The sequence below is a fragment of the Bos javanicus genome, chromosome 8 (genome assembly GCF_032452875.1).
Source record: "Bos javanicus breed banteng chromosome 8, ARS-OSU_banteng_1.0, whole genome shotgun sequence".
Taxonomy (NCBI): domain Eukaryota; kingdom Metazoa; phylum Chordata; class Mammalia; order Artiodactyla; family Bovidae; genus Bos; species Bos javanicus.
This window is the reverse complement of record NC_083875.1, coordinates 94,897,451-94,913,405: the sequence shown is the minus strand read 5'-3', so window position 1 is coordinate 94,913,405 and position 15,955 is coordinate 94,897,451. Positions and strand designations below refer to the sequence as shown.

Genomic DNA, 15,955 nt, shown 5'->3' with positions numbered 1-15,955 from the left:
GAATACTGCAGGGACCATTTCCTTCTCTAAGAGATCTTCCCAACCTAAGGATTGAACCTGGGTCTCCTGCATTGCAGGCAGATTCTTTACCACCTGAGCCATCAGAAAAGCCTAAGTCTATTATTTATGAGGCTCTTTTGCATTGCAAACTACTTTCTTTTCCTCATAGTCTCTCCCATGGAAAAATTTGAGATAAAAAAATTTAGTTGTATCCCGGTCTTGGAGATGATGCCTGGTGGGTTTTTATATTTTTTTCCTTTCACATAAATAAATATATACATATTTTTAAAACCTCTGAGCAATGGTCACCTCAGCTCAATATTTGTATATTTATTGATGGGATGTTTTTCTTTTGAAAAATTTAAATAAAACTTCTTTCTTTATCTTACCTTCTGACTGGGTTTTAGTCATTCATACCATTCCATTGTATCAACTGAAAGAATTCTCATTTTTGAATTTCATTTGCATTTTATTAATAAGGCCAGAAGATGCTAAACTTCAGTTGCTCCTTCCTAAAAAGAAATGGGAGAAAGAGCAGCCATGATTAGGCAATCTGTCTGTGCATGAATATCCTTAAGAGGCATGAAGGAAATGAAACATGTTAAAAAGAAGATGTGATGCAACTCTAGCTTCACATGATTTGTCTTAAAGTTGACACTTACTCAAGAGACTCAGGTTCTTTTGGAAGCTAATTTAGTGCTCATTTTTATAAACTTCTTTAGTCCTTAAGGTTGTGAGTCAGAAAGTTAGAATTCTCTAGAGAAGTCCCCACTTCTGTTCATTCCCAAAACCCAATTAACCTGACTTAACAAAAACCTTCCCTAGCCATGTATTTCTTGGAATTTTCTTTGAACACATCTATTTGATGACTTCAGCAAAGTTCTCAAAACACTTAAACTTTCCCAAAGAATTTGTTTTTCTTTTGCTTCCACAGATAATGCTAGATCAATGTTAATAAAATCCTAGTAAAAGAGGAAGTCATTCTACTTCTTTAAATTATTTTTATAATCCATATCCTTGTTAACTCAAAACTACATAGAAACAATTTTTCTTTATACCAGTATGGATAAAATTTAATTAGCATATTGAATTTTAAATCAATAATTTTCTGTGACTTTTCAGTCTTTATAACCTTTCTCTCTAATATTTGAAGAATAATCTAGCCTTAATTTTAATACTGTTGGATATTTTAATTTTAATATTTTGAGATTTTGATATAATGATCATTGATATCTTTGTCATCTGCTTTCCTTCTACTAGAAATAACATAAGGTTAACCTCTAGTGATGTGATTATAGAATGGAAAGATATCAATTGAGAGAATTCTTGATACGTTTGCAAAATTATTTTTCCAAGCTTAACATTTTACTGTGCTACTGCAGTATTTGCACAGACTATTTTTTGCATATTTTCTAGAACCAGAAATGGTATCTATTCTTTTCTATTTATATAAACCATTACTTTGTTTTACTTTTTATTCCTATGATTGCTCATTAATTTGAATATTATGTCTATGTTTATGTATTACTTATATTTACCTTTTTATTATTCTTGTCTCTTGGTATTTTGAGAGTTTTCCTCTTAAATTGTATGAACTCTTAATTAACACATTTGTCTCTGTAAATACCTTTCCAATTTGTAGTTTTCCTTCTTATTTTTGACATGCAGTTTAAATTTTCATTAAGATTTTCATTATATCCCTGAAAAATATGAATGAAATTTCACCTATGGTTTTATTTAGTTTTGTTTCATCCATATGAAAACAATGTTGTTTTCTCTAAAGTTGGGTTGATGTTCATTTTACTTCTGTTCCCAGCCCAGTGATGGTTAGAGCACTGTATGAGGCTGCTCAGGTTATTTTGGGAGAATTCTTCTTATTAGAAAGCTCTTGACATTTAACTTTACATATATGCAACCCTCATTTTTCCTTGTGTAACAACAAGTATATATGCTCGTTTTTTCATGAGAGCTTTTCAGGTACTTCCAGATTGCTGTTTCTGATTCTTTCTTGTACCAGGCTACACTTTTGTTGTTCCTTCAGCCATTCCCCATGTGTTTTGTTAAAATATTTAAAACATACATTGCCAAAGAGAATATTTTATGATTGTGAGATTCTCTGTGATACAAAACGACTTTAGCTCCACAATATATTTCTGGTATTGATTTTGCTAATTCTATAGGAATAAAGTGTTTTCTGTCATTTTGGAGGCAGAAGAGTGAGATGGTTGAGAACATTAGTTTCTGACGTTAACCCAGTTTTGTTAAGCACTACTTCTATGACCTCAGTGAGGTCACTGAAACTCTCTAAGCTTTGGTTTCCGTGTCTGTAAAATGAGGAACTTAAAAAATACCTAATATTGTTCTGAGAATTAATGAGGCAATACATATGAAGAATTTAATGTAGTTATGAATGCATAGTAGTTATCAATAATGGTGCTTACTAATCTAATTACACTGATGATTTAAGATACACACCTTACCTTGCAGTTATAAAAAGAGATGGCTTTAGAATTGGATACTCTGAATTCCAATTTCCTGACTTGTTGGTTGGTGATCTTGGGGAAGATATTTAAGTTGCAATTGAGTATTATATCTACCTTGTAGTGTTGGTATATGATATAGTACTTACGTTTCTTGGTATTTAATAGGCACTCCATAAAAGACAGTTAACATTATTATATTTGATTACAGGTCAGTTAGTTTGAGCGGAGAAGGCGATGGCACCCTACTCCAATATTCTTGCCTGGAAAATCCCATGGACAGAGAAGCCTGGTAGGCTGCAGTCCATGGGGTCACGAAGAGTCAGACAGGACTGAGCGACTTCATTTTCACTTTTCACTTTCATGCATTGGAGAAGGAAATGGCAACCCACTCCAGTGTTCTTGCCTGGAGAATCCCAGGGATAGGGGAGCCTGGTGGGCTGCTGTCTATGGGGTCGTACAGAGTCAGACACGACTGAAACGACTTAGCAGCAGCAGCAGCAGCAGCAACAGCATACCTCAATAGCACACCAAGTCATCATTTTTTGTTGCAGCATTAGGTAAGTGTAAGCTTCCTAATGGGAGGGACTGGCAATGGGAAAAACTGGGTCTTGCCCTGATGAGCTGAGCCTTACTCAATAAAACTTTAATCCAATTATTTGCTGATGAGTGGCATTGCATTCCCTCCCTGGTAGTTATTTGGCCTAAGGCCAACTTCAAGGCCAGATTCCCTGGAGATTCCTGAGATGGGAACCTGAGTTCTTATTTCTGGAGCTGAACTTCACGAACAGAACATGCAAACACTCACAGTTGCATGCAAGTGAATATGATTTATTTTAAAGAGAAAAAAGTACAAAGCTCTCAGCACAGACACTCAGTCAGTTCAGTTCAGTTGCTCAGTCATGTCCAACTCTTTGCAAACCCATAGAATGCAGCATGTTGGGCTTCCCTGTCCATCACCAAGTTTTGGAGCTTGTTCAAACTCATGTCCTTTGAGTCAGTGATGCCATCCAACCATCTCATCCTCTGCCATCCCCTTCTCCTCCTGCCCTCAATCTTTCCCAGCATCAGGGTCTTTTCCAAGGAATCAGTTCTTTACATCAGGTGGTCAAAGTGTTGGAGTTTCAGCTTCAGCCTCAGTCCTTCCAATGAATATTCATGACTGATTTGCTTTAGGATTGACTGTGGCTTGATCTCCTTGCATAGACAGCATAAACACTGAGAGGGGGTAAATAGTCCCCCAGAAAGACAGGACTTGCACTGATCTGTGCATTTTTGGTTGGCTGTTGTCCTTAAAATATGTCATTTAAGCTGTTTATGTCAAGTTAAGCTGTTTACTCCCTACAGCGCCTGACATTCTATAAAACAGAGAGTTCACGGAGCAGACAATTGACATTTTTGGTCTGGCTGGGCAGCATTTACTGGAACCTTTGTAGGCTGCTGCAAGGGAGACTGGGACTGTCAATCTGTTTGCTGTGGAATTGCATGGCTTGATCTTTATCTAACAAGAATTAATAAAACGCTGGTTAATTCTAAAAAAAAAAAAAAAGTCATTTCTACCCAATCAGTTTAAAGATCACATTTTAACTTAACATCTTTATGGCCCTTGGATAGCAAGAAGATCAAACCAATCTATCTTAAAGGAAATCAGTCCTGAATATTCATTGGAAGGATGGATGCTGAAGCTGAAGCTCCAATACTTTGGCCACCTGATGTGAAGAACTGACTCATTAGAAAATACCCTGATGCTAGGAAAGATTGAAAGCAGTAGGAGAAGGGGATGACAGAGAATGAGATGGTTGGATGGCATCACCAACTCAATGGAGTTTGAGCAAGCTCTAGGAGTTGGTGATGGACAGGGAAGCCTGGCATACTGCAGTCCATGATGTGGCAAAGAGTCACTACTGAGCAACTGAACTGAATGGTTTATATTGATCCTTAGATTATGTTGCCACCCCATCCTGCCCCCTGGCCATTTAAAAGTAGACCAAATGTAAGGGCTAAAGATGAATGGATCACCAGTTGTTTTTCCCTCAAGCTTATGGAACAGATGTTAATTACTGACCTTTCCTGGATCTGAGTGATGATAATTTACCAGACAAAGGACACATTTTAGGAATTCAGGACAAAAGGTATAGTTTTAGCTTAATGAGGCGAGATGTTTATTGAAAACAAGACCGAGGTCTCAGAGTCCTACCCTGACTACCTAGTAATTTCTACCTCATTCCCAGTCCCTTTGTTGGATCCTCAGGAGGGGAAGCCTGACGTAGGTTTCAGAACTTTCACAACAGTGGGAGAAATTATTGGGTATTATTGCTCTCCAGTTTGTGGGTCACCCACCTGGCAGTATGGGATTTGATTTTATCATGCTGCTACCATCTCGCTGCAGCTTTGTCTTTGTGCAGCTTCTTCTTGTCTTTGGATGTGGTGTATCTTTTTTGGTGGGTTTCAGAGTCCTCCTCTGATGGTTGTTGAACAACTAGTTTAATGTTGGTGTTCTCTCAGGAGGAGATAAGTGCATGTCCTTCTATTCTGCCATCTTGAACAAGAAGTCTCAATTTATTTTCATCTTTGTTCTTTACATCTCTGTGTGTGTATTGCCTAAGGATATACTTTCTTCCCTTGCCTTACTTTCTCTTCCTTCCTTTTTTTCTTTCTTTACTTTAAAAAAATTTTTCTTTTACAGGATGTCTGAGTTTTAGAAATTTATATTATGTTTATTCAAAAAGTCAGCATTTATATAAGCTAAATATATAAAGTGAATGCCTATAAAATCTATAGTTTCTAAAAAATGTATAAAGAAATTGTGTACTGTAATAACCATTTATACTTCAAATATGGTGTAGGTGTATTTGTGTTTTAATATGAGTATGTGTGTAAGAGAGAGCCGGGGGAGAGATAGACAGAGATAGAGAGAGAGAGACAGAGAGAGAATTCAACTGGGGAAACTTTGATAACATTGCACAAGACTCCTCCTGATGCTGTGTGAAGCAGAGTAATAGGCTTCCTGTAATTAGGTCTTCAGGGCTTTATTTCTGGAGTCTCATAAGTTTTATACATATTTCATCTATGAAGCAATTGAAAATTTTGCACAGAGGTTTAGAAACATCCTTTAGAACATTTAAATTGTGTCCCAAAGCCTGAAGCATGTTCTTTAGGTATTTGTGGGTCTCCACAATGGGGTCGTATTTCAGCCTGGGCTTCAGGGGCAAGTTGTCCTATTCCTAAAATTTATTACTAAATATTAATTTTCTTTCTATTTTGAACTAGAGGAATCTAACAATTCTTTATTTGACCTAGAGGAATTTATCCTAGTTATCATACTTGCAACCTGCATACTTCTATAGATGTCAACAAATGAGTGAATTTCCATGGCAAAATGATTACTCATCAGTAGCTGCCTCTTTAGAGGTTCATGAAATGAGGAGTCATGAAAACTGGCTACATGTAAAAAAGAAAGATAAAAATATCTATTGTTGCTCCAACCTAGAAAGAGGGTCAGAATCTGGTTTGAAGGTAAGTTATTGTAAAGACAAGAACCAAATCTTATCAACCACAAGCAAGAGTTAGACTGATGGGTTAAATGTGTCAAGTTTGAAATTAAGATGTTTTTCTCACTGAAGAGAGACTAAATATTGGAAATGGAATTTAAGGGTCTAGTCACTGAGAGGTAGTAGGGAAAAACAAAGACTTTTGAGATCACAAGAGCAGTTTAACATGCAAAGGCTTGAGCAAGGAACAGAATGGAATTTCAGTAGTTACGAATTCCTTTGTGTCAGTGTGTAGCTTTTTAGAGTAGCACACAGTATTTGAACACTCTGTTATCATTTTTAGCTCATTAAGGCTCACTACAGAGTAGAGAGGGAACTCTGTGTTCTGTAGCATGAAATTCATAACAAACAAGTCTTTCCTGGTCCCCTAGCAGCAACTCTGCTTCATTTGGCTCAATCAACTGAGAGCAAGATGAACTACATGCCACATACTGTGCTAGGGACTCTTTGTGCAGAGAAAACATGTGAGGAGGAAAATTATGACCAATTTGCCTTAAAGAAACCTCATATCTGAAACAGATGATTTACCAAAGCAGTGAATAGCCAGAAAGAGACCAGACTGAGCATTATCCTAGTGTGTTTGCATACAGTATTGGTGACTGTTTTGAATATTTGCTTTTCTATTATTAGGTTATAATTGTAAAAATGAATGACTTTTCTATTTTTTTTTTTTTATGTTATAGGCTTGCTAAAAATGTTAACATAGTCTCAGTTAAAAAAAAAAAAACAAAACAGCCATCTTTGTAAGACAAGGAACATACTAATGCCTCTCTAAAGTCCTATTTTTTTATGGAGTGAATTGAACCTTATGAGTGATGTTTCCTATTTGCCACTCAATTTGCTGACATCCAAAGGATCAGAGTGTGATAAAGGTCTGGAGTGTTATATACTGTGATGAAATGTATTAGGATTTGACGGTAAGATGAACATAATACCCTTTGCCAGAACACTGTGTGTGACATGATTAAACTTTTCAGCTGTATATACCTGGCCATGGAAAAGACGATGACTGGTTCAAAGATGTAAAAAGACTCTAACAAAAGGAAGAACCATGATAGAGTGGCATAAAGGAAACTACTAATAGTGGAAACCATTACTGTGGTAATTGTATAATATATACTATCTCATTTAATCTTATCAACAAATATATGGTACAGGTGCTATCTTTATCTTCATGCTATAGCTGGGGAAGGTGATGATCAGAAATATGTCCAGGCGACCCTGCTTAGTAAGGGGCAGAGATACCATTTAAACTAAGCCTACCTCCAAGGCCTGTGTTTCTAACAACTTTATGGAATAAGTTTGGTAGAATATCATGTAGCATGGAAGCAGCTCTTGAACAAGGGTTTTTGTAGAGATGATTTTTATAGGTGTAGGTATAACCTCCATTATTCAATGAACTTCACATGTATCTATCTACTGCCCTTTGGGGTCTCAAGTAGTTTACACTGTAACCCAGAAAATGTGAAAAATTCTAACAAAATGCAAATTTTATAAAAAGTTACAAAATGTTAAGAGCTGGGGATAGGAGATGAGTTTAGAATGGAGAAATGAAGTTGAGTTTGGAGTGATGTTTAGGTGACTAATTATGTCCGGAAATTGGGAAGATAGACCTGAGATTCAGAGAAAGTATCTTTTAAAGATAGGCGGACAAAGAATTCCCAAAGAGGGATGGCTCTTTGGACTTGTGAATGAAACAAGAATAATAGCTAACATTTATTAAGCTGTAATTTTGTTCCAGGAATTTTACTAGCTCCTAAAAGTAGTAGCACATTTAATGGAAAGGAAATGACTAGGGTAGAAGTATAGATTCTAAACCAGATCAGAGGATAGCTTGCAGTTTGATGGAGGGACAGGAGATCCATATGGGCCTGAAAATCCTAATGATCCTTCTGAAAATATCTTGAATATTAAATTATGACTATATTTAAAGGACTTGTTGCTGCTGCTGCTGCTAAGTCGCTTCAGTCGTGTCCGACTCTGTGCGATCCCATAGACGGCAGCCCTCCAGGCTCCCCGTCCCTGGGATTCTCCAGGCAAGAACACTGAAATGGGTTGCCATTTCCTTCTCCAATGCATGGAGGTGAAAAGTGAAAGTGAAGTCACTCATTCTTGTCTGACTCCCAGCGACCCCATGGACTGCAGCCTACCAGGCTCCTCCGTCCATGGTATTTGCCAGGCGAGAGTATGGGAGTGGGGTGCCATTGCCTTCTCCAAAAGGACTTGTTAGTGTGTGTTAGTCGCTCAGTCATGCCCAACTCTTTGCGACCCATGGACTTCAGCCCACCAGGCTCTTCTGTCCATGAGATTTTCCAGGGAAGGATACTGGAGTGGGTTGCCATTTCCCTCTCCAGGGATTTTCCCAACCCAGGGATCAAACCCGGATCTCCTGCACTGCAGGCAGATTCTTTACTGACTGAGCTATGAGCTACAAAGGAAGCAAAGGACTTGTTAGTCTTTAGCAATTCCCATTTAAGGTTTGATACTGAATAAGAACAATTTTTAACTATATGTAGTTGTGTCCCATGGCAGTGGATGGTTTGATGTAGTGTGCCATCAGAAAAGTGAAAGGAGAAAGGTTATAGATCTCAAAGACAAGAACTCTTTAGCTTAAATGTAATTTATTTTATGGTAGGTACTATAGTCACAAGATTCAAAATTTTTAAAAGATACTGAACAACATACAGTTAACAGCCTCCCTTCCATTTCTGTTAAGGAACTATTCATTTCCTTTCCTAGAGATAACAAGTTATTCCTGTTTATTTTTCTATAGGTATTCTACATAGGAGCAAAAAAATGTTGGTGTGTGTGTGTGTGCACGCACGCATGCATGTGTGTGTGTGTACAGACACATATAGTGACTCAGATGGTAAAGAGTCTGCCTGCAGTGCAGGAGACCTGGGTTCAATCCCTGGGTCAAGAAGGTCCTCTGGAGAAGGGAATGGTAACCCACTCCAGTATTTTTGTCTGGAAAATCCCATGGACAGAAGAGTCTGGCAGGCCCCAATCCATAGGGTTGCAAAGAGTCAGATACAACTGAGCTACTAACACACACACACACACGTGTGTGTGCGCATGTGTGTGTGTGTGTACACAGGCATATATGTAAAATATTTATACACAAAGGTTACTGTGCCTTATATACTGTTCTGAACATTCGCATTGCTGTCTAATCATTAAACCATGTCCTACTCTTTGGCAACTCCGTGGACCATAGCCCACCAGGCTCCTCTGTCCTTGGGATTTCCCAGGCAAGAATACTGGGTTGGGTTGCCATTTCCTTCTCCAGGGGTTCTTGTCGACTACCACTGAGCCACCAGGGAAGTCAGTTCTGAATATTACCTTTACACTTAATAGTTCTTGACGATCTTTCCATGTCAATGCACAAAGAGTCTCTTAATCTTTTTGACAGCAGATCGGTATTTCATTATTTCTATGTCCCCTTCTCATAGAAATTTAAATTGCTTCCACATCTGCTATTACAAATGGTACTTTAATGAATCAGCTTTTAAATAAATTACTGTACACATGCACAGGCATAATTGTGTGGGAATTACACAATTTAGCGGTAAATTCTATGGTCAAAGTTATATGCATGACTTTATGATTCTGTTTAACACTGCCAATTTGTCCTCCACAGAGGATGCACCAATTTATGTGTTCACTGAGAATGTATAAGAGTGCCTGTCTCCTTACCTTTAGAAGGCAAGGTCATTAGAAATGAAACCATGGCTCATCCCTGTAAGACATCAGTGCAGTGCTACCTAGACGATAAGTCACAGTGAGTGATATTAGGAAATTCTCTGAGCAGAAGTTCCTTAGTAATTTGGTCACTAAGTTTCTTAAACATTCCTTTCAATATATATACGTATGTGTGTGTATATTATATATATATATAAACATATAAAGTACCAAATAGAGTAAGAACATGTCAATTAGCAATAATAGCCTCAATTCATGTATCCATTTGTTTGTTTCTAGCTAATATATAAGTTTTGATCTTCAAATTAATCTAAATTTGACTCTCCTAATTTATCTTGGTAGCGTCTTGGAATTGTGGAGTAGGGATAGAAATGGAGGGATAAAACTATTGTAGTTCTATCTTCATTTTGTGTTTGAGGGATAATTTAGGAGATTAGGAGCATTCTAGTTGAAAAAGTTCATTTGGATTTATCTGTAAACTGGTGCAGAAATACCTGAACTTTTTGGCCAATGCAAGTTCTTTTTTACAAACAAATGTTTGGTCTGTATGTCAGATTGTGAAAGTAAAGAAAGAAGGCAACTCACCATTCATGGAACGGAAAAAATGAACAAAGTGTTCAAGTAAGGCAAACAGTTGGTGAATGACAATTTAATCAGCCAGCTGAAAAAAGAAAGTGGGAAATATAAGTAATGCAAAATAAGCATGTAATAAAAATAAAGTGTATGGAAGGAAAGAAATGAAGTACATTTATAATTGTATTCTAAAGTGAATGGAGTGAATATGCTCATAAAAAGCAATGACTGTAAAAAGAATTGACAACTTACACCCACATATATGTTGCACATACTTAGTGATCAGATATTTTTATACAATTATTATTATATTTAGTTTATTTATTATAATAAAAAATGTGACCTGTAAGTCTAAAGTTATATATTTTTGGCAGCAAGTTGCTTGATCCATGTTGAAAATGTAAACAAAAAATATGAATTCTCTTTGGGGGAGATATTATGATTTATATGATTTATGTGTACATGTATACACATAATCAGGGCATTTATTGGATGTGCTTTCAAGTCTTTGAGATAATTTTTCTGCTAGCTATATTTAATCAGTTCTATATAAATATTTATAATCAAGTTTTACTTGTGTATCTAGGGTTATTTTTATATGTTTAGTTTCTGTGTTGTTTAGTGTACACCTGTTTATGGCTGATAACCTTCTTCATAAATTGTGAACGTTACAATTAATTGACCTATTTTTATCACATTTTGTACTTCCCTGGGTCAGGAAGATCCCCTGGAGTAGGAAATGGCAACCCACTCCCGTATTCTTGCCTAGAAAATCCCATGGACAGAGGAGCCTGGTGTTCTACAGTGCATAGAGTCGCAAAGGACTGGACACGACTGAGTACACACAACAAAGAGAGCTAAAGTTGGGCTTCCCAGGTGGCACTGGTAGTAAGGATCCTGCCTGCCAAGCACAGGAGATGTAAGTGATGCTGGTTCAATCCCTGGGCCAGAAAGATCCCCTGGAGAAGGAAATAGCAATCCACTCCAGTATTCTTGCCTGGATATCAATAACATAAAAGTGGAATTTAAATTAAAAGTACAAAATGTGATAAAAATTAATTGTAACATTCACAATGTATGAAGAATTTTATCAGCCATAAACAGGTATACACTAAACAACACAGAACTAAGCATATAAAAATAATTCTAGATATACAAGTAAAACTTGATTCAGTTCAGTTCAGTTCAGTAACTAAGTTGTGTCTGACTCTTTGCAACCCAATGGACTGCAGCACGCCTGGATTTCCTATCCATCACCAACTCCCGGAGCTTGCTCAAACTCATGACCATCAAGTCAGTGATATCATCCAACCATCATTATATAGAGTTAATTAAATATAGATAACAGAAAATAATCTCAAGGATTTGAATAGGGCATTTAATATACCTGATTATGTGTATACATGTATTGTTATATGTGTGTATGCTGCTGCTGCTAAGTCACTTCAGTCGTGTCCGACTCTGTGCGACCCCATAGACGGCAGCCCATCAGGCTCCCCTGTCCCTGGGATTCTCCAGGCAGGAACACTGGAGTGGGTTGCCATTTCCTCCTCCAATGCATGAAAGTGAAAAGTGAAAGTGAAGTCACTCAGTCATGTCCAACTCTTAGTGACCCCATGGACTGCAGCCTACCAGGCTCCTCCATCCAAGGGATTTTCCAGGCAAGAGTACTGGAGTGGGTTGCCATTGCCATATATAAATAATATATCTCACCCAAAGAGAATTCATATTTTTTGTTGACATTTACAACGTGGATCAGGTAAATAGAACCAAAAATATATAACTTTAGAATTACAGGTCACATTTTTTATCATAAAAAATGAATTAGATATAATAAAATGGAATAAAAATATCTGATCACTAGGTATACATATCTAGATAATATTTGGATTAAAGACAGAAGGAGAAAAAAATTATCTGGAAACCAGTAACAAGAACATTTCATAGCAAAATCTCAGTCTATAGTAAAACAAAGTGTTTTAAATGACTCAGAGCTAGGAAGAGGATAAAGATAAAATATTAAGAAATATTTTTTCTTATTTCATGCAATTATAAAATGCCAAATAAGCCTAAAGAAATTTACAAACACAAAAACCTACATTAATGAAACAAAATGGAAAGGACAAATCTCTCCAAAAGCATTAAAATTTTTTTTGGAGAAAACTTGTAATATGGGAAAAACTCTTGTGAAACTCATGAAAAGAGAAATCAATTAAAATAGCAGTGAAAAAGTAGGTAGAACTACTTATAAGGGGAGACTACAGAATTATGAAGAGTTATACACGAATTATGAAGAATTATACACTAATAGATATATTTTTGTCACAGAAATGAATAATATCCCTTCAAAATATAAAGAATTAAAGTGCTCTCAAGTCACCATATTAAACCTATTTTGGTCTGATATCTCTTTTGAAATATTAGTGTTGTCTATTAGATTACACGATATTCTAGACTGTGAGTCAAGTTCTCTGCAAAATGAACAATTAAGTTTGAACTCCACAGCCATATGGCTTGGATTCAAGTTCTGGCTCAACCACTTATTTAGCTTATGACCTTGACCTTGACATTAAGCAAATTACTTATTTTCTTCCTTTTTTATAATGAAAATGACAATGCTAATAATAGCAATAATTGCATAATAGGGTTGCTTCTCAGACTAAATTAGGTAATGCACAAATAAAATAATTAGTAGTCATTTGGTCCTTGACTGTATTCACTTATTCAACAAATATTTCTGAACCTCTTATCTCTGTGTCTGTTATATTGTAGATACTGGTATTGTAGAAGTAAACAAGACAAAGTCCCTGACTTAATGAATTTTTCATGCTAATGGACAAGTCAGATAATAATCATAGCAGTGTAACATGGAAAAGTGACAAGATCATTAATCTATTGTGTGGGGCTTTGTTGTTGTTTAGTCACTAAGTTATGTCCAACTCTTTGTGACCCCATGGACTGTAGCCCACCAGGCTCTTCTGTCCATGAGATTTTACAGGCAAGAACATTGGAGTGAGTTGCCCTTTCCTTCTTAAGTGGTGGTTTGTAGCCAATAAAAACAGTTCATTTTTCAATTACACATAATGCAATACTCGAATTTATTTTAAACTCTAGTTGTGGTAACAAACATGACCAAAAGCTCAGGCTTCAGCAAGGAAGACTTGGGTTTGAATCTTACCTGTGCTCTAAATTTACCTTTAATTAAGTTTACTTAATATTTTTGCTTTGATTTATTTATTGTAAAATGTGGATGATGATACCTCTCTCCCAGAACCTTGATGAGATTCAATAAATTACATGGCATATTGCTTGTAGCTTGAAATACATTCGTTTCTCTTTTCTTCCCCCTCTCTATTCTATTTGGCCCACTTTATTTCTTTTCTTCTTTCTTTGGTCTATTCCTTTTTATATTTTCTTCTCTTCCTATGAGTATATGCTACTTCTACATTGGTACATAGTAGAATATAATCATAGTAGAATACATATTTCATCTTAACATATTCTAATGTATTACAGGTGAAAAAGAAACCATACAATGGAATGGGAAAACCAAACCATTCTGGTGGAATTTTTTCTGAAGGGGCTTTCTGGTTATCCAAGGCTTGAGCTACTCTTTTTTGTGGTAGTCTTAATAATGTATGTGGTCATCCTTCTGGGGAATGGCACCCTTATTCTCATTAGCATCTTAGACTCCCACCTTCACACCCCTATGTACTTCTTCCTGGGGAACCTCTCCTTCCTGGACATCTGCTACACCACTGTCTCCATTCCCCCCATGCTGGTGAGCTTCCTTTCAGAAAAAAAGACCATCTCCTTCTCTGGATGTGCTGTGCAGATGTTCCTTGGCTTGGCCATGGGGACAACAGAGTGTGTGCTCCTGGGCATGATGGCCTTTGACCGGTATGTGGCTATTTGCAACCCTCTGAGATATTCTGTCATCATGAGCAAGGGTTCCTATGTGCCCATGGCAGCTGGCTCCTGGATCATAGGAGTTGTCAACTCTGCAGTACAAACTGGGTGTGTAGTACAATTGCCCTTCTGCAGGAATAATGTCATCAATCATTTCACCTGTGAAATTCTGGCTGTCATGAAATTGGCCTGTGCTGATATCTCAGGTAACGAGTTCATCATGCTTGTGGCCACAACCTTATTCATAATGACACCATTATTGTTAATCATTATCTCTTACACATTAATTATTATCAGCATCCTCAGAATTCGCTCTTCTCAGGGGAGGAGCAAAGTCTTCTCTACCTGCTCAGCCCACTTGACTGTGGTGATAATATTCTACGGAACCATTCTCTTCATGTATATGAAGCCCAAGTCTAAAGAGACACTTAATTCAGATGACATGGATGCTACTGACAAACTTGTATCTGTGTTCTATGGAGTGATGACTCCGATGATTAATCCTTTAATCTACAGTCTCAGGAACAAGGATGTGAAGGAAGCAGTAAAACACTTACTGAGAAGAAAAGTTTTTAATAAGTAAATGGAAAAGGGACAGGTAACTTTTATAATCACATGATTAATCCTTTAATCTACAGTCTCAGGAACAAGGATGTGAAGGAAGCAGTAAAACACTTACTGAGAAGAAAAGTTTTTAATAAGTAAATGGAAAAGGGACAGGTAACTTTTATAATCACAATGTAGAAATCAATTATTTAATTTTGTTGGTTAGTCACTGAGTCTTCTCCAACTTTTTTGCAACCCAGTGGACTGTAGCCCACCAGGCTCCTCAGTCTATGGGATTTTCTAGGCAAGAATATGAATGAGTTGCCATTTTCTTCTCCAGGGGATCTCCCTGATCCAGGGATCAAACCCTCATCTTCTGCATTGGCAGATGGATTCTTTACCACTGAGCCACCTGGGAAGCCCCTCATATCCAACTAGGAGGCATTAAATTATTCTTTTCTACTTTCAACATATCTGCTTTGGCAGTTTTTTTTTTTTTTTTAATATATATACCTTCTGATACATGGGATCTAACTGCTTTGGTCTTACAACCAAATACCTGATATTTAAAGCTGTAAATATAAATAACTTCTGAGTCAAATTACTCACTGATAAAAATAGAGCTATATCTTTTTCTCTGTTCCATTGGCTCTCTATCCATGAAATATTTAATGCATTGCCAATCCAAGAGGAATCTGTTTTAAGAAATGTGAATCTATCTTTTAGGTGGTTTTTACATTTGATTTTTATCTGGGGTTTATATTTCTTTCCTCTGTTTGTAACCTTCAATTTTGAAAAAAATCCCCTTTGTCATTTTATTTCTTCCTTTTATTTAAAATATTTATTTATTTGGCTGTGTTGGATCTTAGTTGCAGCATGTGGGATATTGCAGCACATGAACTTTCTAGTTATGGCATGTGGACTCCAGATCTCATGGTCTCAATAGTTGTAGCACTCAGGCTTACTGGGCTTGTTTGTCCCAGGTATGTGGGATTTTATTCCCCAATCAGAGATCGAACCCATGTCCGTTTCACTGCAAGTCAGATTCCCAACCATTGGACCATAAAGGAAGTCCGTATTTCTTCTTGATCTGAGTTGCACACTTCAGATTTTCACCTTAGACTTTAATGTTTACTTTAATATTACATCTCTTTTCTCTGTAACTGTTATCATATTAGCCTCTGAATTTTAAAT

General features: G+C 36.7%; 1 protein-coding gene across 1 annotated transcript; it reads left to right on the top strand.

Annotated features, from left to right (window-relative positions):
* The first annotated feature begins 13,704 nt into the window (after positions 1-13,704).
* LOC133253452 (olfactory receptor 13C2) lies at positions 13,705-14,798 on the top strand. Its single transcript, XM_061427065.1, has one exon. It carries the CDS (start codon positions 13,842-13,844, stop codon positions 14,796-14,798), a length of 957 nt encoding a protein of 318 aa, XP_061283049.1. The 5' UTR covers positions 13,705-13,841.
* Positions 14,799-15,955: the final 1,157 nt, after the last annotated feature.

Bases quoted from the DNA above. Each gene is read 5' to 3' on its own strand.
- LOC133253452 (XM_061427065.1), top strand. From the start codon at position 13,842: ATGGAATGGGAAAACCAAACCATTCTGGTGGAATTTTTTCTGAAGGGG.